The 24576-nt window shown below is 45.3% G+C and overlaps 1 protein-coding gene across 5 annotated transcripts in view; it reads left to right on the top strand.

Moving 5' to 3' along the window:
• LOC129714836 (disco-interacting protein 2 homolog C) overlaps window positions 1-24576 on the top strand; it is a 540592-nt gene that overhangs the window by 414366 nt on the left and 101650 nt on the right. For all 5 annotated transcript variants that reach the window (XM_055664689.1, XM_055664698.1, XM_055664678.1 and 2 more), the window contains 6 exons: window positions 1876-1969; window positions 2680-2799; window positions 5144-5258; window positions 7867-8006; window positions 18839-18975; window positions 24020-24228. In XM_055664689.1, coding sequence (XP_055520664.1) covers window positions 1876-1969; window positions 2680-2799; window positions 5144-5258; window positions 7867-8006; window positions 18839-18975; window positions 24020-24228 — 815 coding nt within the window. The remainder of the gene's footprint in view (window positions 1-1875; window positions 1970-2679; window positions 2800-5143; window positions 5259-7866; window positions 8007-18838; window positions 18976-24019; window positions 24229-24576) is intronic.

Raw genomic sequence — 24576 nt, 5'->3', positions numbered from 1 at the left:
AGCTCTCTCGTGAAAGTATCCAGAGGACCGGCCTCCACTGCCCTCTGAGGCATTACCTCCAATAATCCACTGTCGGACCATTCAGAAATCCCAATGGATCAGCATTTGGCTCAACAGGTGATCTTTACTGCACTGCCCGTCTGCTCGCTGGGGCCTTGCTTCCCGCACTCATCCGTCCGCTCATCAGACCCTCAGTTTCCATCCTGTCCGCACACACACTGGGGTCCGGGACCCCACACTCTCCATCCACTCACTGGAGTCCCAAATCCCACTGCCCACACATTGGAGTCCAGGTTCCCATGCTCCCATCCACTGATTGATGTCCCAAACTCTACACTCCCCTATCCACTCACTGGGCTCCAGTTCTCCACAGTCCCCACACTGGGCTCCAGTTCCCCACACTCCCCATCACTCACTGTAATCCGGGTCCCCACACTCCCCACACTGGGATCCCGTTCCCCACACTCCCCATCACTGGGCTCCCGTTCCATGTCACTAACTGGAGTCCAAGTCCCCACGCTCCCCACCCACTAGTCACTGGGGCTCCAGTTCCCTCCTTCCCCAGTGTCCACTCTCCAGTGCTCCATCTCCTGCACACTGCTCCACTCCTCGGGGCACTGATTCACGCTCTTCCCATCCTTGGTTCTCACACACTCGCTGTCCACTGACTGAGTCCTCAGTACCCATAATCTCTGAAAAAATCTCCGCGGCCCTGAGTTTCCTTGTTGCCTTTAAATTCACCTTCTTCTGATTCTCTTGTTCCCTTTAAATCTATTGGATCCATGGAATTGTACCCGTGTAACATCTCACAAATAAGTGAATTGGAAGTGTGATGCACCATTAATAAATCAAAATATAATAGTCTGCAAAGATTGCTAACCCAGCACCACCAATGTCCCGTGCATGCCAGATTAACAGAGTTGGACTGCAAATTCTGTGGGGCAAGAGCAGTTGTAAACTATATCAGGACTGCCTTGGCAAGGAGGTAGAAGTGGACAGGGCAGGATTGAAAGACTATGGGGAGAAGATGTCTCGAGGAAGTAAGGCCAGTGAGTGGGAGATAATGGCCTGATGTTATCTGGTCTGTAGTTGGGTTTTTTAGTCTGATGAAGTTTCTTGACCCAAAACGTCACCCATTCCTTAACTCCGGAGATGTTTCCTGACCCGCTGAGTCACTCCAGCATTTTGCGTCTGTCTTCGGTGTAAACCAGCATCTGCAGTTCCTTTTTAGTCATGTTACCTTTCTTGATCTCCACCAATCACAGTCGTTCCTTCCACCCCCTCCCCTTTCTCCACTGAAACTTGAAACTGGTTGGTTTTCTAACTTTTTCCAGTTCTGGTGATAGATCAATGAGCTGAAGCATTTTACTGATTGCCTCTTTTCCAGAGATAGTGCCTGACCTTGCAAAGTGTTTCCAGAAATGCCTGGTTTTATCGTGGAAAATGACGAGCTTAGTTATTACGTGGCTTCACCCTGCTCAAAGCAAGTTGGTGTGAGATCTTCACTCAATGAGCATTAGTGGGTGTTTCCTTTAATTTTCAATAGAAGTAGATTGAGGTATTTGAATCTAATCGATGTAAGAAAATAGGAAGAATATGGGATTTGAGTTGGATTGAGGTTGTGATTTGGGAGCCTGTCATGAAATGTTTATGCAGGTTATTTAATTGGCAAATGTGTCAAATGGCATCCAATAAAAAATAGACGCACTTCCACTACAACCTACACTGCTTTGGTCTGCTTAAAACATTCCGGCACTGATGAAGCTTCAAGTACTTCATTTTCTGAAAGAATGTTTAATGATTCTGCGATGCTTACCCATGAAGTACTATTTCTGAGTGTAATATTTTCTTACCATGTTTTACTGTGCCCCTCAGAGTGTTATGAACATGATGCATGTAATCAGTATCCCATATTCATTAATGAAGGTGAACCCCCTGTCATGGATACAGAAAGTCTATGCATATAAGGGTAAGTTTAACCACAATCGTGCTCAAGGAATTATTTAAAGATAATACCAGATTCTTGATTTCACATTGAAATAGCCTTCTATGGAAACATCGAAACATAGAAAATAGGTGCAGGAGTAGGCCATTCGGCCCTTCGAGCCTGCACCGCCATTCAATATGATCATGGCTGATCATCCAACTCAGTATCCTGTACCTGCCTTCTCTCCATACCCCCTGATCCCATTAGCCACAAGGGCCACATCTAACTCCCTCTTAAATATAGCCAATGAACTGGCCTCAACTACATTCTGTGGCAGAGAATTCCAGAGATTCACCACTCTCTGTGTGAATTTTTTTTTCTCATCTCAGTCCTAAAAGATTTCCCCCTTATCCTTAAACTGTGACCCCTTGTTCTGGACTTCCCCAACATCGGGAACAATCTTCCTGCATCTAGCCTGTCCAACCCTTTAAGAATTTTGTAAGTTTCTATAAGATCCTCCCCTCAATCTTCTAAATTCTAGCGAGTACAAGCCGAGTCTATGCAGTCTTTCTTCATATGAAAGTCCTGACATCCCAGGAATCAGTCTGGTCAACCTACTCTGTGCTTCCTCTATGGTAAGATTTGATTGTGAACGTAAAAATCTGTGCAGATTAATGGTAAGCTTTGAGTTCCACTTTGTTAAGAAGACTGATTTTGGAGAGAATGATGCATTTCATTCCCTGTCTTTCCAGCCAAAGTGGCTTGCGTGAAGTCCAGGGATATGCATTGGGCCTTGGTGGCACACAGGGATCAGCGAGACATCAACCTCACCTCACTGCGGATGCTCATAGTTGCAGATGGAGCCAATCCTTGTAAGTAGCCACCTTTCTCAAAAAAAGCCCTCTAGTGTAAAGCAAATCGCATTTCACATGGCTTGAAAATGCAGCTTTCAATGGTTCAAACCCTATGTAGTATTTATAGACTGTGAAAAATGCTTTCAAATGCAATTTTGGAACAATCAACCCCCATGGTTTTCAATGCTCTCACCCTCTGAGAAAATAGAAAGTGGTATCAGAGTACTGTAATTGACAGCAGACATCAGTGGCTTTGCAGAATAATGCAAGGAACATTATTTTTGATGTGGGATTACCATGCTCAGTGTTATTTTATAATGTTGATAATAAATAACAATGATTACCACTAAGTTGATTTGGAGAACAACATGCATCTAAACCTATCCTATCCATGTGCCTGTTCAAATGTTTATTAAACGTTGCGATAGTGTCTGCCTCAATTACCTCCATCAGCAGCTCGTTCCATATGCCTACTACCCCTTGTGTAAAAATTATGTTGCACCTCGGGTTCTTATTAAATCTTTCCCCCCTCACCGTAAACCTATGTCTGCTGGTTCTTGATTCCTCTACTCTGGGTAAAAGGCACTGTGCGTGTACCTGATGTATTTCTCTCATGATTTTGTACACCTCTATAAGATCACCCCTCATCTTCCTATGCTCCAGGGAATAAAGTCCCAGCCTGCTCTACTTCTCCCTACACCTGTGGCCCTCGAGTCCTGACAACATCCTGGTAAATTTTCTCTGCACCCTTGACTGCTTCTACTGGGAAGGAAAAAAATCAGTGGATATTTAGGAGTGCCACAGCCTCCAATTTTTCCTTCAAATTGCCTGTTAGAAACATAGTAAAATAGGTGCAGGAGTCGGCCATTCAGCTCATCGAGCCAGCACCGCCATTCAATATGATCATGGCTGATCATCGAAAATCAGTACCCCCGTTCCTGCTTTTTCCTCATATCCCTTGATTCCTTTAGCCCTAAGAGCTAAATCTAACTCTCTCTTGAAAACTTTTGTGCAGACTTGGAAACTTTTCATTATTCCTTGATCACAATTGGGGGTAAAGGCCAGAACTTGCTCCCTTACAGTATTAGTCTGCAATTGTTCAGTGAAACTATGGTTTTGGGTATTAACTAAGGTTATTTAAGTTACTTTGGTTTAATTTATTATTGTCACGTACCAAAGTACAGTGAAAAGCTTTTGTTTACGTGCGATCCAGTCAAAGAAACGACTATACAGGAATACAAGCAAGCCGTTCATATTGCACAGAGAAAAGGATAAAAGGCTACAACTTTTAGTGCAAAGATGTAATATTGAAGTCCGATAATGTCCGATTAAAGATAGTTGAAAGGTCATGAATGAGTTAGATGGGAGGTCAAGACTACACTCTAGCTGATGAGAGGACCGTTCAGTTGCCCGATAACAGCTGGGAATAAATTGTTCCTTAATCTGGATGTAAATGTTTTCAAACTTCTGTACATCTTGCCTGATGGGAATGGAGAGAAGAGGGAGTGACTGCATGTGACTAGTCCTTGAATATGCTGGCGGCCTTACTGAGGCACCATGAAGTGTAGATAGGTTCAATGGAAGGAAGGCAGGTTTGTGTGATGGTCTGGGCAACTCTCTGCATTTTCTTAGGATGGAACTGTTCCCAATTTTACCATTGCTTGTGATTTTACCATTCTGGTGACATTCTGGTGGACAAAAGGACAGTGTGTGCTGAGTAACTCAACAGGTCAGGCAGCACTGGATAGGTGACATTTCAGGTCGAGACTCTTCTTTAGTCTGAAGACTGCCTGGCCTGCTGAGTTGCTGCCTAGCATTTTGTATCTTTTAGTATATTAACCAGCATCTGCAGTTCCTTGTTTCAACATTCTGGTGGATCGTTGTTGCATTTGTTTCAAGGTCAGGTAATTTTCTTTAACTTCTGTTCCTAAAAGCAAATACGCTGTTTCAGAGATGATCTGAACAAGACCCTGCTCAATAAAGCATAACTCATCTCTTTTGTATTACACGATTTTGTGAAATAAAGGCCAGCATTCCTTGACCATTTTCATAGCTTGTTTTATCACCATTATTGTCATGCCTTTTTCCATGGTGATTGTATGTTGAATAGTTTAAGGACACTTGGGTCAAAAAACCCAAAAAGGACTCATTGTCAGAGTTATTTCCTTTTTTGAAAGTGAACAGTCAGTTTTGTTCCCAAATTCAAATGGCCTCATCGTACATGTAAGTTAGTTGTAAGCCTGCATTTAATTGTCACGGAGCAATAAGGAAAAAAACAATGTGCCTTGCAATGTGTGATCTAGATTGGTATGTAAATTGTTAAAAGTTATTCTAAAATGTTGTCATTGTTTTGGCTCCTTAGGGTCCATTTCTTCTTGTGATGCATTCCTGAATGTTTTCCAAAGCAAAGGATTGCGTCCTGAAGTAATCTGCCCTTGTGCCAGTTCACCTGAAGCTCTTACTGCAGCTATCCGCAGGTATGTCATTGATTTATGGAATGTTTTAAGTAGATGGAGTAAGTTTTAGCATCTCACAAAATGTTTTGACGACTGGCCATTGTTTATTAAATGTGCAGCTTTCAATTGACAAACTAATTCAGATATTAACAATTGTGGTACATTATTCATCATTCACTAATACTCATCCTGCCTTGCTCTACAGTCTTTCTGACTACAGGTATACACAGTAAATGGCTTCACGCTATTAACCACTATTAAGACTACAGGGCCTGTTCCACTTGGCTGTCATTTGCACTTAGTTTACGCAACATCATTTACGCGTCATGACGCATATCGTGACACGCACGTGATGCGCCCATGGTGCGCATTACGCATGCATGGTGCGCGATGACATAGGCAGTGACACGGGGCCGTGTGAGGCATCACAGGAATTTGAGATGTACAAAATCTTTGCGTGCCATCTGTGTGTCGTGCAAATGACGGCCAAGTGGGACAGACCCTTAAGCAAACAAAATGCTTCCCATCATTAACTGAGGAAAAATCAGTGTGGTGCAGGATAAAGTGAAAATCTCTGCCTTCTTTTCCTTAGAAATCAGAAGTGTTTTAACTTGCTGATGTTTGCAGTGGGAAAATAGAAATATCCGTTTGGATTCGGTCTTGAATTCCAGACTTCTGTATATCCACCAAATTAACAGGTCGGGCGGCATGGCGGCGTAGCGGTAAAGCTACTGTCTTACAATGCCAAGTGTTTAAGAAGGAACTGCAGATGCTGGAAAAATTGAAGGTAGATAAAAATGTTGGAGAAACTCAGTGGGTGAGGCAGCATCTATGGAGCAAAGTTAAAGGTGATGTTTCGGGTTGAGACCTTTCTTCAGACGCTTCTTCAGGTCTGAAGAAGAGCCTTGACCCGAACCGTCATATTTTCCTTCGCTCCATAGATGCTGCCTCACCCACTGAGTTTCTCCAGCATTTCTGTCTTACAATGCCAGAGACCCAGGTTCGATCCTGGCCACAGGTGCTTGTGTGTACGGTTTGTACATTCTCCCCATGGCCTGCATGGGTTTTCTCCGAGATCTTTGGTTTCCTCACACATTTCAAGGATGTACAGGTTTTTGTAGGCTAATTTGCTTGGTATAAATGTAAAATTGTCCCTAGTGTGTATCGGGTAGTGTTAATGTGCGGGGATCGCTGGTTGGTGCGGATTCAGTGGGTCGAAGGGTCTGTTTCTGCATTGTATCACTAAACTAGCCTAAGCTGAACTAAAAAGATCTGTCTCACGATTGAGGAATTAAACACACTTGAACAATTGTTACATTGTTGACCCACATCATTCTTCACAACATGCTCTATGTTTCAATGGTCCTTTATTGTCACAAGTGCCTAGGTACATTGACATTTCTTTTTTGCAGCAGTTCAGTCAAGATCTTACTGTCCATAGACACAACCACACTTATGTACAAGAGTTGAAGAATAACAGGAATGAACTGCAGATGCTGATTTAAACCAAAGATAGACGCAAAAGGCTGGAGTAACTCAGCGGGTCAGCCAGCATCTCTGGAGAAAAGGTGAAGTTTTGGGCCGATACCCTTCTTCAGACTGAGAGTCAGGAGAGAGGGAAACGAGAGATATAGATGGTGATCTAGCCCACCGCCAACAATGGACCATTTTGGGCTCCACCGTTCATTGATCATCGTTTCCTTTTACATATCTTTCATTGATTAGAACTATATCTCTCCATATCACCATCTAAATTTCTCGTTTCCCTTTACCCCTGAATCTCACTGAAGAAGGGTCTCGACCCGAAACATCACCTATTCCTGTTCTCCTGAGATGCTGCCTGACCCGCTGAGTTACTCCAGCTTTTTGTGTCTATCTGCAAGAATAGTAGATTACACTGAAGCAAGTGCACAAGAGTTGCCTCGCTCCCGGCGCCAGCTTGTGACCTTGAAGTTCAAAGTTGTTAGAGATGTAGTCTTAACTTGGCCATAAAGGTCCGTTGTCGTGGTCACACCACTGGGTTGTAGATGTGAAGTCAAGTCAAGTCACATTTATTTATATAGCACATTTAAAAAACAACTCTCGTTGGTCAAAGTGCTTTACATTTGTTATAAGAATAATATAAACAAACAAACTACGTACATATATACATATAGCCCTCACTCAGTGGATGTCAGGAAAGGCTTGGTAGTATAGATAAGTTTTTAGTCTTGACTTAAAAGAGTCGATGGAGGGGGCAGTTCTGATGGGAAGGGGGATGCTGTTCCACAGTCTAGGAGCTGCAACCGCAAAGGCGCGGTCGCCCCTGAGCTTATGCCTAGACCGCGGGATATTCAGCAGCCCCAAGTCGGCCGATCTGAGGGACCTGGAGGGTATTTTAGATGAGAAGACTTTTAATGTAGGAGGGGGCAAGCCCATTGAGGGCTTTGTAGACATAGAGGAGGGTCTTGAAATGTATACAGAACCGTTGCAATGGTCAGCCTGGCCACAACAATGCTGTCGACGTCCTCCGCCGCCGCTCCGTGCCGCTGCAGGCTGCCTCAGATCCGCGTGCTCTGCTCCAATTTTGTAAATCACTTTGTAGAAAATATATTTTCCATTCAGTATTAAGCGTGTGAATGTATTTTAGGCCGACAGATGATACCAACCAGCCTCCTGGTCGAGGCGTCCTCTCTATGCATGGCCTGAGTTATGGGGTGATAAGAGTGGACTCTGAAGAGAAGCTGTCTGTTCTGACTGTGCAAGACGTTGGAATGGTGATGCCCGGAGGTATGGCTTGATGGAATACATTTATTTTATTGCTTTATCAACTCAACACGGAGATTAAGCTAATCAGCTTTAAATGGATTGTGGCTTGCGCTATGTTTTTCAAAAATATTTCACTAAATTATTAAAATATCACAGTGAATTATTAAAGGCATCTTTTAAAATAACTGGTGTGCACACAACAAATACAACAGCAATGTTTAGGAAGATGGTGTCTGTAGAATACATTTCCATGTTAATTGTGTTTTAACAGTTAGCTGGTGAATAGAGATGTTTAAATGAATAGTTTAATTAATTATTACATTATGTTTGGTGTGAGGTTAATTTTCTCGTTGTGCGCAAGTCCTTGACTGCTACTTACAGACTTAATTTCTTTTAATGCATAATTATCTTACAAATTTCTAAGTGAAAACCTGATATCAGAAAGCAGTCGGTGAAAATGGCAACACTGAGAGTGGCCACTTTATCTAGCCGGTCCCTGTTACTGGTCTAATGGGCCTGTCCCACTTAGGCGGCTTTTTAGACAGTGCAGGAGACTATGCAGTCGCATTATGGTCGCCACATGTTCGCGGGTGGTTGCCGGAGAGTCGCCTTCATGGTCGTGAGGAGTTCCCGCATTCTGGGAACTAGTCGCGGCCTCATTATGGTCGTCCTGAATTTTTCAACGTGTTGAAAAATTAGCGGCGACTGGAATGAAGCCGCCATGGAGAGTAGCGAGAATTCTCGAGCCGGAGGTGGGTCGCCAGGAGGTCCTAGTGAGTTGCCAGGAGGTCGAAGGTTCTCGGAGGTTCTCGTAGGTTGTATCCCATGCTGGACGGTGAATTTCATTGGCTCATAGGGGAAAAACAAGGTAAGCAGTAGTTTTCAGAACCAAAAGAACCAACCGGTAAAATGTTAAATGTCCGCCGAACTTCACAGCCGTGTTTCTCTGGCTTCTTAAAAGTTGGCTCCACTCATTCTCCCCCTTCTCCACCCCCTCTCCCCCTCTTTTAAAGGACTTACCATACACTGTGCTTTAGCCGTTTTTTACCACGCCAACCTTCCTGTTCATGGCGGTGTTTCACCGCGTGAATTTTTTAGACAGCGCTCCCCCCGCTTGTCCTGTGCGTGCGTGCGTGTGTGTGTGTGTTCCACTCTGACAGTCACTGTTCCAGTTCCTGGTTTTTCAGGCCACTGTAGGCAACTTGACAGTCGTCGGCATTCCGCTGAAAAATCGGGACATTAGAGTCACAAAACCCATTAGACTCACAAAGCACGGAAACAAACCCCAGCAGCAGTCATCAAGCGCATAATCTCATTTTCCAGCACTTAGTCGGTTGCTAAATCAGTAGCTGTGTGCAGGGGTGGCACAATGACGCAGTGGTAACAGCATCGGAGACCCGGAATCAATCCTGACAACAGGTGCTGTCTGTATGGAGTTTATATGTTCTCCCTGTGACTATATGGGTTTCCTCCCACATTCCAAAACCACTCATGTTTGTAGTTTAATTGGCTTTGGTTAAAATAGTCCCCAGTGTGTGTCGGATCGTGCTAGTTTACGGGGTGATCGCTGGCTGGTGCGGACACAGTGCACTTGTAAATAGCTCCCTCCAGCCTTTTGTATTGTATTGTATTCAAATTTATTATCATTGTCTCAATTTGAGACAACGAAATGAATTTCCCTTACAGGCAGTATCATAAATAAATAAATAAATAAAAAATGAACAAACACAGAAAGTCCACGACACAACATAACGCCTCCCCTCCGTGTTCATCCGTGGTCGGGGCCTTCCGAGCACCCGCAGTCGCCTCCCCGGGTGGCCTTGTTTCAGTCAATAAAAACAGCCTTGTTTCAGTCAATAAAATACTGAATCAAGCACTTGAGCAACTAAACTTTATTTTGGATAACACAACACAAATCCCCTATAGGGGGGTTGCACGTAAGGTCACTGGGTCATAGGGCTTGACGCACGGAGCCGCTCAATCCATCTGGAGGACATCCGTATCTTCCGGTATATGTTATTAATGCAAGAAACGCGTACTTTCCTACCTGTTACAAACCACCAAAATGTTGAAACTTTGCGCTGAAAAAAATTGTGGAAGTCGGGGTAAGTGTGAGAGACTTGTACCCAACTTTAGAATTCCAAAAGTGAAGCAAAATGAAGGTAAAGAGAAACGAGAGCTAAAGGGACAACAACAGCTAAAGTGCTTGGTAAACATTGGCCGTGCAGATATCGGAATTGAAAATATTGGGAATTATCGCGTTTGCGCACTGCATTCCACTGCAAGTAAGGCATTATTTGTGTTTTTTCTTGATTCCTTTGGTATCTATAAAGTCTCAAAAGTGATAAATCTGGCTGTAATTTTTTCTTCAGATGCGTTTTCATTTTGTATGTAAAAACCCAGTTGAGAACCATGGGCGATTTAAAAAATTTACAGCCAGATTTATCACTTCTGAAACTTTTTAGATGCCAAAGGAATCAAGAAAAAACACAAATAATGCCTTAGTTGATGAAATGCAGTGAGCAAACGGCCAATATTCGTCAAGCACTCTGGCTGTTATTGTCCCTTCAGCTCTCGCTTCTATCTACCGTCATTTCTCCTCACTTTTGGAATTCTGAAGTAGGCTAAATGTCTCTCACGCTTATCCCGATTTCCATAATTATTTACAGCGCAAAAATTGACAATTTCAGTGGGTTTTAACGGGCCCGCTACGCTGGAAACAATGGTAAGTGCCTACCTGCAGTTCATCGCGTGTACTCCACTTGGAGTAGCATAGCAACAGTACGGGTCATGGGTCGTTACCCGACTGCCGTGAAACCTCCCTATACAATACCTAACCACCGCGGGTTCGATCCTTGTATCTGCTTGGCCAAGCTCTTGTAGCCTTATGCAAGCAGAGACACTCCAAAAGGTCATGCAGTCCCAAGCGTTTTTCCAGAAGATCGACATCGGACCTCATGAGGGCTACCTTTTATAGGTCCCAGAACCTTGAGGGGCCAAACCACATGGAAGTGGTCTCTGTACAGCCCAATAACATATCAATTACAACAGTACATGATAGACAGTTCCCCAACCTAATAACATAATAACTAATACATTGTATTCGAAAGGAGCTTCTAGAAAGAAGCTAATGTAGATGAATAATGCAACATGTGCCTTGGGATTCAGACAACCCAGACAAAGCTTAACATTTCAACCAATCAACAACTTTCATAGTGAAGCTTTGCAACATTATTTACAGTATGTATACCTGGTTTGCATTGACCCAATCAGTTCCATGCATTTTACACCTCATTGTCAGACCTCTGCAGATGTCCTATTCTTTCTCTGCAGCTCTTATCTGGGCCACAGACAAGCTGGCGCCATTCAGCAGCTTGTCTCAGTTCTGCAAAGGCACATTTAACTTGACCAAAATGGCCAGCAGCACACAAGCCCTTACTCAATTTTAATACCATGGCTGCTCCAATTTAGCCAGGATTAACAGGCTGAAGGGCCTGTTTCCTTGCACTATCTCTAAAGTCTAATGTCTAAAAGTAAAGCTATCCCATGGCGTTTCAAGTATTCACCTAAATACGTCTCAATGATGTGAGACGATCTTCTTCAGCATCTCACAGGCAATGCACTTCAGGTATCAATCACTCTCTGGTGGAAAACAATTCTTCCCCAAATCTTCTCTAAACCTCCTATCCCTCACCTCAAACCACTGCCTACTGGTGAGAAACACGTCAACTGAAGTGACCTTTTCCCTCCCCATTTAACCTGCTCATAATGTTACCTTCTGCACAATGGGTACATTTTTTTATGAGAAGCAAACTTGCCATCTCTCATGGCCTCTCTATTCCCTTGCCTCAATCAGCAGTTCACGTCCAGGAGATGTTTAGCTTGTGCAACCCTGCTGCAGTGCACTGTCAAATGTGCTATTGTATTTCAATTATATCTGTAATTGAACAATTTAGGATGCTCATCCAGCTGAGAAGATCATGATATTCAACAACGAGCTATTCCTTTTACTTGGAAGACCTGTCACCCCAAAAGGCACACTCTCTCTACCTCCTTAACTTCACAAACTTCAATGCCCTTCTTATATTTATTGAATGCATCACCCACATTCCAACTCCACTCCAGCTATAGAAATGATTGTGCACAAGGCCCAAAAAGGCAGAATTTGGCCTATCGGCACATCAATTCTGCTCGGCCATTTGATCATGGCTGATCTATTTTTCCTGAGAGTCATAGAGTGATACGTGTTATGGGAGAGAGCCATATGGCTTCTCTCCCATAACATTGCTCCATTTAATGCTCAGATTCTCGAAAGGGCTCAGACATGGCCCTATTTGTGACAGAGTCTTAGTGGATCCAATTCTATGGGTGTCTTCCCGTTTATTAGTATCTGTTCAAAGATACACTGCTTCAATTACTTTATCCAGCCATAATTTGCAGTGTTAAAATAACCGTTTTGAGATAGTTTGAAAAGGTTTCAATTTGTCGAGGAGCTTTTAATTAACCCATTTACACTAATAACAGCTTCATGTCGGCAGAGTGATAATCACTTACAGCTCCTTTTTCCTATTCCTCGGTTGCCACTGTTTCAGTGTTTACTAGATCACACTTGTCCGGATCTCAAATCAACTCAGTTGCTCGTTTGTTTAAATTTGTGTGCTCCTGTTCAAGTCTAGCTGGCCCAGTTACAGTTTGCTGCTTTAGTTAGTACTTCAGGCATGAGATGGATTATTAGTCACTGCCTTCCTTAGATACATCTCTTCCTTATTTGTGTATTTATTAATTATTTATCAATATTTACTTTGATGTTAATTTTGTAATAATCCTATTTCGCAATGACAAGGGGGCATTCCATCTCAATGCGTTCTGAAAATCAGATGGCTTTGATCTGCTACTTGAATCACTTTCTGAAAGGATTTCAGAAGATTAGGTTTGCATTTTAGCAAACCAACGCTAGTGGGGTACCGCAAGGCTCGGTGCTGGAGCAGCAGCTATTTACAATATATATTAATGATTTAGATGAAGGGATTACAAGGAACATTAGCAAATTTGCAGATGACACAAAGCTGGGTGGCAGTGTGACTGTGAGGAGGATGCTATGAGGATGCAGGGTGACTTGGGTAGGTTGGGTGAGTGGGCAGATGCATGGCAGATGCAGTTTAATGTGGATAAATGTGAGGTTATCCACTTTAGTAACAAAAATAGAAAGGCAGATTATTATCTAAATGGTGTCAAGCTGGGAAAAGGGGAAGTACAATGGGATCATTGTTCATCAGTCAATGAAAGTAAGCATGCAGGTACAGCAGGCAGTGAAGAAAGAAAAAGGCATGTTGGTGGCCTTCATAACAAGAGGAGTTGAGTATCGGCCCTGCAGTTGTACAGGGCCCCAGTGAGACCACACCTGGAGTATTGTGTGCAGTTTTGATCTCCAAATTTGAGGAAGGCCATTCTTGCTATTGAGGGAGTGTAATGTAGGTTCACAAGATTAATTCCCGGGATGGCGGGACTGTCATATGCTGAGAGAATGGAGCAGCTGGGCTTGTACATTCTGGAATTTAGAAGGATGAGAGGTGATCTTATTGAAACATATAAGATTATTAAGGGTTTGGACACGCTAGAGGCAGGAAACGTGTTCCCGATGTTGGGGGAGTACAGAACCAGGGGCCACAGTTTAAGAATAAGGGGTAAGCCATTTAGAACGGAGATGAGGAAACACTTTTTCACACAGAGAGTTGTGAGTCTGTGGAATTCTCTGCCTCAGAGGGCGGTGGAGGCAGGTTCTCTGGATAATTTAAAGAGAGAGCTAGATAGGGCTCTTAAAGATAGCGGAGTCAGGGGATATGGGGAGAAGGCAGGAACGAGGTACTGATTGTGGATGATCAGCCATGATCACATTGAATGGCGGTGCTGGCTCGAAGGGCCGAATGGCCTTCTCCTGCACCTATTGTCTATTGTCTATTTCTCACACCCTGATACAATCCTATATAATATTCCTTATGCACTTCTTGCTATTACATCAACCAAATTGCTGAGAGTTACAACTGATTAACTGTGTAACTATTCCGAAGGGATGAAATTCCCTGTGTAATACATTTGTATACGTACAATGTAAAGAGTACATTTCTTTTGCCATATATAGACACTATTGATAACCGTCAGGGGGTACTAAGCCCCACTAACATAATAGGGCTAGGGAATGAAAGGGATATTGGTTTAAACACAACCCTGGATTTTAAACTTGGTTTAAATGTGCTTTTGTGGAAATGTAATTATGCTCCTAAAGCTCACCCCGTTAGTCTAGTTCAGTAAAACACTGGCTTGGTCAACTAACTCACAAACAAACTTCCTATACGATACTTAACCAACACCGTGGGTCCGATCCTCATCTCTACTCATCCAAGCCCTTCAGCCTCGTGCGAATAGGCACCTCCAGACAGTCAACACAGTCCCAAGTGCACCTCCAGATGATCGACCTCGATCCATGTGGTGTCCCCTCTTTTATACTGTATCGGACCCATGGCGTGAAAATACACATGGGGGGGGGGGGGGGGGGGGGGGGGGGGGGGGGAACCCCTACAAGCCAATCACAAATAAAGATAATCTAATACATTTACTGACAGTTCCCTAACCCAATCACAAAGTACCCCATTACATTGTTTCCACAGAAGGTTCTAGTTGGAAGACAGTTCACCAAAGTAAAGAAACATTTCCCCAGGTAGTATAAACAATTTGAACAAGGCCCCATACTTTGGCCAATCACAAGATAACAGTGCAAACACTCTGCAACATAATTAACAATAGTTTTACAACACCCCATTCTATAACCAATCCTAATCATGCATTTGCAACCCAGCTCAGCTCTTTCTGCAAAACCCTCATACAAATTAACAATAGAGGGGACATCTGGACATCACCCTGTGCTTGATTTCATCCCAGGGTCCAGACAACCTGGAGCCATGAAACTCATGGCTTTGCAGCTTTTCACAGAAAGAGGACAAGCAGGCTTTGCATATGCAGAGATCCTCCATTTTGTGACATATTTATTTGGCCAATATTATCAGAAATAGACACACAGAAAGGTCACAATTAGCTGCTAAATAAGTTAATATGTTCATGTTATAGGAGCAGGATTAGGCCAATCGACCCATCAAGTCTACTCCGCCATTCAATCATGACTGATCTATCTTTCCGTTTCAGCCCATTTTCCTGCCTTCTCCCCATAATCCCTGACAATCTTACTAATCAAGAATCTCTCAATGTCTGCCTTAAAAATATCCATTGACTTGGCCTCCGCAGCTGTCTGTGGCAATAAATCCACAGATTCACCACCCGCTGATGAAATAAATTCCTCCTCATCTCCTTTCTAAAGGTACATCCTTTTATTCTGAGGCTATGGGCCCTGGTCCTAGATTCTCCCACTAGTGGAAGCATCCTCTCCACATCCACTCTATCCAGACCTTTCACTGTTCAGTAAATTTCAATGGGGTCCCTCCTTATCCTTCTAAACTCCAATGAGTACAGGCCCAGTGTCGTCAAATGCTCATCATATGTTAACCCAATTATTCCTGGGATCATTATCGTAAACCTCCTCGGGTGCCTCTCCAATGCCACACATCCTTCCTCAGATATGTGGCCTAAAACTGCTCACAATACTGCAAATGTAGTCTGACCAGTGCCTTATAAAGCCTCAGGAGGCTGTACAGGAGGATTGGAGCAGTTGAAAAAGATAAATCATTATTGCCTTCCCAAAAACAATTGCAAAGGATGAAAGAGATGTCCCCTGCATTAGAGGGTGTTGTATTTGTGCAAATTGGAATTCTCCATAAAACAAAACCGCATCATCCGCGCAGGCCTCGAGAAAATAATTTATTTACGTTTATTTTCCCATAGAAATTCTACAAGAGCCAATTTTTTCCCCCCCACATCTTAACTTTTCAACAGTGACTTGTGTAGACTGTAAGGGCGAATTCTCGTTACACGACAGCTGTAATGCATGGGTTACCGGTAAATGCAGCCATTGACAGCGATGCTTGAATTCCAGAATGAATAAAAAGAGAAGGGCAGCGTGGTGTAGTAGTGGTAGAGTTGCTGCCTAAAGGGCCTGTCCCACTTGCAGATTTTTTCCGGCAACTGCCGGCATCATTGACTGACGTATCAGGTCACCGAAAGATTTACAGCGTGACGCGGCGTGATGACTTATGACACGCGGTGTTTTTTCAAGTGTTGCAACATTTGTTTTGTCGCCGCTGGATTTTGAAATGTTCAAAATCTTTTGGCGACCCTCATCAGTTGCCGAAAAAATCGCCAAGTGGGACAGGCCCTTTACAGTGCCAGAGACCTGGGTTACATCCTGACTATGGATGCTGTCCGTACAGTGTTTGTACCTTCTCCCCGTGGGCTTTCCCTGATTTCTCCGGTTTCCTCCCACATTCCAAAGACGTACAGGTTTGTTGGGCACTTGGCTTCGGTAAAGATTGTAAATTGTCCCCAGTGTATAGGACAGTGTTAGTGTATGGGATGATCACTGGTCGTTGTCCGAAGGGCCTGTTTCGGCACTGTATCTCTAAAATAAACCAAACTAAAAAGCCTTCAAATGTCAAAATCTGATGAAAAGCCTTCAAACTGTGGCTCTGATCTTTGACTGATTCAGTAAGAGAAGTTTCCCTCTATTAATGGATGTTGCCCAACCTGCAGCTTTTCTGTTTATGATTACAAAACTCTTTGTTGTAGTGGTGACATTTTCTCAAATTGATTTGTATACGTAGCAGTGTTACCTCATTCTGCAGTTGTCTCATGTTCTGTCAGTTGTGTACTTACTAAAAGAAAATAAAGTCAAGGAAACCGTATGGATTCTATTGTAGTTGTATGTAAATATGGTTTGAATATACAGTAACATCATATCATACATTAACTGTCGGCATAATTGACTGACGATTCAGGCCACCGAAAAAGTTGCGGCGTGATGCGGCATGACGGTGCGGTGTCGCGGCGTGATGTGGCATGACGGTGCGGTGTCGCGGCGTGATGCGGTGACATGGCGTGATGCAGCATGACGGTGTGGTGACATGGCGTGATGCAGCATGATGGTGCGGTGACATGGCGTGATGTGGCATGACGGTGCGGTGACATGGCGTGATGTGGCATGACGGTGCGGTGACATGGCGTGATGCAGCATGACGGTGCGGTGACATGGGCGTGATGTGGCATGACGGTGCGGTGACATGGCGTGATGTGGCATGACGGTGCGGTGTCGCGGCGTGATGCGGCATGACGGTGCGGTGTCGCGGCGTGATGCGGTGACATGGCGTGATGCAGCATGACGGTGCGGTGACATGGCGTGATGCAGCATGACGGTGCGGTGACATGGCGTGATGCAGCATGACGGTGCGGTTGACATGGCGTGATGTGGCATGACGGTGCGGTGACGTGGCGTGATGCAGCATGACGGGCGGTGACATGGCGTGATGCAGCATGACGGTGCGGTGACATGGCGTGATGTGGCATGACGGTGCGGTGACATGGCGTGATGTGGCATGACGGTGCGGTGTCGCGGCGTGATGCGGCATGACGGTGCGGTGTTTGCGTGATGCGGTGACATGGCGTGATGCAGCATGACGGTGCGGTGACATGGCGTGATGCAGCATGACGGTGCGGTGACATGGCGTGATGCAGCATGACGGTGTGGGGTGACATGGCGTGATGTGGCATGACGGTGCGGTGACGTGGCGTGATGCAGCATGACGGTGCGGTGACATGGCGTGATGTGGCATGACGGTGCGGTGACATGGCGTGATGCAGCATGACGGTGCGGTGACATGGCGTGATGCAGCATGACGGTGCGGTGACATGGCGTGATGCAGCATGATGGTGCGGTGACATGGCGTGATGTGGCATGACGGTGCGGTGACATGGCGTGATGCAGCATGACGGTGCGGTGACATGGCGTGATGTGGCATGACGGTGCGGTGACGTGGCGTGATGTGGCATGACGGTGCGGGTGACATGGCGTGATGTGGCATGACGGTGCGGTGACATGGCGTGATGCAGCATGACGGTGCGGTGACATGGCGTGATGTGGCATGACGGTGCGGTGACGTGGCGTGATGCAGCATGACGGTGCGGTGACATGGCGTGATGTGGCATGACGGTGCGGTGACATGGCGTGATGCAGCATGACGGTGCGGTGACATGGCGTGATGCAGCATGACGGTGCGGTGACATGGGGTGATGTGGCATGACGGTGCGGTGACATGGCGTGATGCAGCATGACGGTGCGGTGACATGGCGTGATGTGGCATGACGGTGCGGTGACATGGCGTGATGTGGCATGACGGTGCGGTGACGTGGCGTGATGCAGCATGACGGTGCGGTGACATGGCGTGATGTGGCATGACGGTGCGGTGACATGGCGTGATGTGGCATGGCGTGACATGGAGTTAGATGTGGCCCTTGTGGCTAAGGGGATCAGGGGGTATGGAGAGAAGGCAGGTACGGGATACTGAGTTGGATGATCAGCCATGATCATATTGAATGGCGGTGCAGGCTCGAATGGCCTACTCCTGCACCTAATTTCTATGTTTCTATGTTTCTATGACGGTGCGGTGACACGGCGTGATGCAGCATGATGGTGTGGTGACGCGACGTGATGCATCGTGACGACGTATTGACGGGCGGTGTCTCCTCAAGTGTCGCAACTTTTTTTTTGTCGCCACTGGATTTTGAAATATTCAAAATCGTTCGGTGACCCTGATACGTCAGTCAATGACGCCAGCAGTCGCCGAAAAAATCGGCAAGTGGGACAGGCCCTTTATTGCAAGTTGTGTTGAATTAATGTCACGTCTGTTTTTCTACAGCTGTGATGTGTGTGGTAAGACCGGAAGGAATCCCTTTGCTCTGCAGAACTGATGAAATCGGTGAACTCTGTGTCTGCTCCATCGCTGCGGGTACTTCCTACTATGGTCTATCAGGGATGACGAAGAACACTTTTGAGGTACAAAAATGTGTCTCCTTTTTTTTCCTTCTTTGGAGGATTATACTGTTGCGGACAGTGGAAAGAGATTTGTCATTGGTCCGGCGATCGTGGGTCACCCCACCTTCTCCTGGTTGCTGGTCTATGTTTGCATGAAGGTTGCTGGCCCAGCAGGTCAGAGGCCCATTGATTGGGCCAGTTCCATTCAGTTGAGGGGTGCGTCACGTGAAGGCGGAGGAGATCAGTTTAACTTGGGCCTCTTCACGAGCTGTCCTGTTTGGGGATGGTGGCATGGGCCTGGGAGGACGAGAGGGACCACCGGCTAAGTAGATTGGAAAGTAGATTTGGAGTGAATAATAATTTTAGTGTTGCAGAAGATTAACCTTCAGAAGAAAATAAGTCTGAAAATGCGGCTGCTTTGCAGTTTTCTCCCTATCTTGCTCTTGCTTTGGAGAACAATGGACAGTACAGCACGTGAACAGGCCATTTGATTCACAATGTCTGAACAAATCATGATACCGTGTTAAACTGATCCCCTCAGCCTGCACAAGATAGGTCATGATACTCGCCCAATGCCACCGTCCCCAAACAGTACAGCTCATGACCAGGCCCTTCATCCTCAATGTCTGGGGAAAAACAGGAACGGGGTACTGATTTTGGATGATCGGCCATGATCATATTGAATGGCGGTGCTGGCTCGAAGGGCCAATTGGCCTAATCCTGCACCTATTTTCTATGTTTCTATGATCCATATCCCTCCATTCCCTGCATATCCATGTGCCTTTCTATAAGCCTCTTAAATGCCAAAACTACATCTGCTTCCACTACCACCCCCCGGCAATGTGTTTCAGGCTGTCCCCACTCTCTACATAAAAGAAACCTTGCCTGCACGTCTTGCTTCTTGAAAAATAATTCAAACATAACACCATAAATAGTTTGCTGCTTAAAACATTGACTGAGGTCAACTTGGTCTTTGATGTCTTCTGCTCCTCTGTGTCGTCATCAAGCAGAGAAATAAACCATAACAACCACACCTTCTAGATGGTGACATAACGATTGAAGTTCTTCTTATCAATTGACAAGAAAGCAAACCAATGCCTCTACTTCCTTAGAAGACTTAGGAAGTTTGGCACGTCCCCGACAACTCTCACCAACTTCTACACATGCGCCGTGGAAAGCATTTTATCGGGATGCATCCCAGCATGTTTTTTGAACAGCTCCATCCAAGACTGCAAGAAATTGCAGAGAATTATGGGCATAGTCCAGACCATCACACAAACCAATGTCCCTTCCATTGACTCCATTTACACTTCACACTGCCTCAGCAAGGTTAACAGCATGATCAAGAACTAGTCTCACCCCGGTCACTCCCTCTTCTCTCCTCTCAGGCAAGAGGTACAGAAGCGTGAACACGAATCCCTCCAGACTCTGAGGCAGTTTCTTCCCAGCTGTTATCAGGCAACTGAACCAACAACTAGAGAGCAGCCCTGAGCTATCATCTACCTCATTGAAGAACCTTGGACTATCTTTAATCGGACTTTGGAGTGTTATTCCCTTTATCATGTATCTGTACACTGTGGACGGCTTGATTGTAATCATGTATAGTCTTTTTGCTACTGGTTCACATGCACCAAAACGCTTTTCACTGTACCCCACTAAAATAAAACTAAACTAAACTAAAATCTTCTCTATAAATTGTGAAGTGAAGTGGAAGATAGATGTCAAGTCATTCTGTCCTCAATGCATTCCACCAGAATTTCATCTCAGTTGGTGGTATTAATTGCGGTTTGTAGTCATATTGTATTCTGCGTCTGCCTCATGGTCAACTCTGCGTGGTGCTCAGACGTGGCAGTCCTGTCCAACTCCTGCTCTCCACACCTCGAACATCTGGCGGTGAAGTGCCGTCCCTTCTACCTCCCGAGAGAATTCACCTCCGTTATCCTGACCGCGGTCTACATCCCACCCCAGGCAGACGTCCGTCTGGCACTGGAGGAGCTGCACGCCGTGGTCAACAAACACCAGACGTCTTACCCCGAGGCATTTACCACCATTGCTGGGGACTTCAATAAGGCGAACCTCAAGAAATCACTCCCCAACTTCCACCAACATGTCTCCTGCTGCACCAGAGGACCTAACACCCTCGACCACTGCTACACCACCATCAAGAATGCCTATCGTTCTATCCCTCGCCCTCACTTCGGTAAGTCCGACCATACCGCGGTGCTGCTTCTTCCTGCCTACAGGCAGCAATTGAAGAGCGCACCCCCAGAAGTGAGGACAGTACAGAGCTGGTCGGGGGGGGGGGGGGGGAAGAGGAACAACTCCAGGACTGTTTGGAGTCTGTAGACTGGGCAATGTTCAAGGACTCGGCAACGGACTTGAACGAATACGCCACAGTCGTTACAGACTTCGTAAAGAAATGTGTGGAGGACTGCATCCCTACAAAAACCTTCCGAGTGTTTCCCAATCAGAAACCTTGGATGAACTTTGAGATCCGCACTCTCCTGAAGTCCAGACACAGGGCATTCACTTCCGATGATACAGTGGCCTACATGAAGTCCAGATACGACCTTGGTAAGGCCATCAAAAAGGCCAAAAGGGACTTCTGCTCCAAACTGGAGGATGAGACAGATGTTCGGCAGCTGTGGCGGGGCCTGAATGCAATCACCTCCTACAAGGCGAAACCAGGAGGCAGCTCGAATGTCGGTGTAACATCACTCCCTGACGAGCTCAATGCGTTTTACGCACGCTTTGACAGGGAGAATACTGATGTGCCTTCCCGATCCCCCATTCGCTGTGATGGCATTTCAGTCTCAGTCACAGAGGCCGATGTCAGGAAATCCTTCAGAGGGTGAACCCCCGAAAAGCACCTGGTCCTGATGGTATACCCGGTCGTGTTCTAAAAACCTGTGCGGACCAACTGGCTGGAGTTTTTACGGACATTTTCAACCTCTCACTTCTGAGGTCTGAGGTCCCCACCTGCTTTAAAAGGGCATCAATTATACCGGTGCCCAAGAAGAGTAAGGTGACGTGCCTCAATGACTATCGACCAGTGGCACTAACGTCGGTGGTGATGAAGTGCTTTGAGAGGCTGATCATGGAGCAAATCAACTCCTACCTCGACAAAAACCTGGACCCACTGCAGTTCGCGTACCGCCACAACAGATCAACGGTGGATGCGATCTCGCTGGCTCTCCACTCCGCACTGGACCACTTGGACAACAAAAAATCATATGTCAGGCTGTTATTCATCGATTACAGCTCGGCATTCAACACAATCATCCCCTCCAAACTGGTTACCAAACTCGCAGAACTGGGTCTCTGCGCATCCCTCTGCAACTGGATCCTCGACTTCCTCATTCACAGACCACAGTCTGTTCGTATTGGTGGGAATATGTCAGCCTCGATAACAATCAGCACGGGAGCACCTCAAGGCTGCGTGCTCAGCCCCCTGCTGTACTCACTCTATACCCATGACTGCGTAGCGAACCACAGTGCGAACTCCATCATCAAGTTCGCTGACGACACCACTATTGTGGGGCGTATCACTGATGGGGATGAGTCAGAGTATAGAAGGGAGATCGAGCAACTGTCCATATGGTGCCAGCGCAATAACCTGGCCCTCAACACCAGCAAAACCAAGGAACTGATTGTGGACTTTGGAAGGAGTAGGAGGGGGACCCACAGCCCCATTTATATCAACGGGTCGATGGTTGAAAGAACTTCAAATTCCTGGGTGTGCACATCTCTGAAGATCTTTCCTGGTCCGAGAACACTAACGCAATTATCAAAAAAGCTCATCAGCGCCTCTACTTCCTGAGAAGATTACGGAGAGTCGGATTGTCAAGGAAGACTCTCTCTAACTTCCACAGGTGCACAGTCGAGAGCATGCTGACCGGTTGCATCGTGGCTTGGTTCGGCAATTTGAGCGCCCTGGAGAGGAAAAGACTACAAAAAGTAGTAAACACTGGCCAGTCCATCATCGGCTCTGACCTTCCTTCCATCGAGGGGATTTATCGCAGTCGCTGCCTCAAAAAGGCTGGCAGTATCATCAAAGACCCACATCATCCTGGCCACACACTCATCTCCCTGCTACCTTCAGGTAGAAGGTACAGGAGCCTGAAGACTGCAACAACCAGGTTCAGGAATAGCTACTTCCCCACAGCCATCAGGCTCTTAAACCTGGCTCGGACAAAACTCTGATTATTAATAACCACTTTCTGTTATTTGCACTTTACCAGTTTATTTATTCATGTGTGAATATATTTATATTATGGTATATGGACACATTTATCTGTTTTGGAGTAAATGCCTACTATTTTCTGTGTGCTTAAGCAAAGCAAGAATTTCATTGTCCTATACAGGGACACATGACAATAAACTCACTTGAACTTGAACTTCTGCCTGCAAACTTAATTGCCTTGTCTTCAGTGAAATCACTTTCATAAGCCATATGGCTATATGGCGTATTTAATGCCACTGGCTGGAGATGGATTTCCTGCCCATTATGTCCTCCACAACTGATCGCACAATGGTGATGGTCTGTAACAAACAAACAAGTCTGTCAGTAAAATTCTGTAGGGGTACATTAAATACCATGAATGCAGCAGCTTTAACTCACTGTTCAGACTGAAGAAAGGTCCCACACCGTAACGTTGCCTATCCGGGTTCTCCAGAGGTGCTGCATGACCACAGCTCTTTGTGTTTTCTTTTGTAAACTAGCATCAGCAATTCCTTGTGCCTTTAGCTTTAACTCACTATTCCGCCAGTTATTCTGTGATTAAAAATAATATAAAACTTCAACATTATGAGATTAAACCAAATATTAATCTTGTTTCAATTTTTGAAACCAATTTGAAAATACTGTAACAGTATTTTAGGTCGCTGTGCACATGATGCATGAAGTAATGAATTTCATAAAGGGCAGATTCCACTTTTGGACCTGAAGTTGTGCCTGAATTATTCTAGTTTGGGGAATTATTTTGTGTGATTTTCTTGTCATTTGCAATTTCTCAATGTCTGCTACCTGTTTCATTGATTCCTCTCCATTTATCTCCTGCTCCAGATGTTCCCCATTCTGAGCTCCGGGGCTCCAGTCAGTGAATATCCGTTTGTCCGAACTGGACTCTTGGGCTTTGTTGGCCCTGGAGGAATGGTCTTTGTGGTGGGGAAGATGGACGGTCTAATGGTGGTCAGTGGGCGGCGGCACAATGCAGATGACATCGTGGCAACGGCACTGGCAGTGGAACCAATGAAGTTCGTCTATAGAGGAAGGTCTGTGTCTGTGCCTGGCTTGCACAACGTATCAGGAGTTGATCCTTCAAGCTGTTCCCCGTTGAGACCAAATAATGAGTGATGGCACAAATTGTGCATTTCGTATTGGAAACATTTTGATTTTGTGGGTATTTGGTGGTGAACTAAGTATGAAAAACTGGTGTTAGATTTAACTGTTGCATGCCATAAGTTTAATTATCGATTTGGGGAAAAAAAATTGGCTGAGAAAAATCAAATGTCTATAAATTCAATAAGGTGTCTGTCAACTTGTTTTAACAGAATATAACTGCAGTTTTCTTTCCTGAAATGAGATGGGATAACAACCATCTCAGGGTCATCTTGCATTCC

This window comes from Leucoraja erinacea, chromosome 2 (assembly GCF_028641065.1).
Source record: "Leucoraja erinacea ecotype New England chromosome 2, Leri_hhj_1, whole genome shotgun sequence".
NCBI classification, from domain to species: Eukaryota; Metazoa; Chordata; class Chondrichthyes; order Rajiformes; family Rajidae; genus Leucoraja; species Leucoraja erinaceus.
The sequence above is the reverse complement of the archived record's forward strand: the minus strand, read 5'-3'. Positions and strand labels throughout refer to the sequence as shown.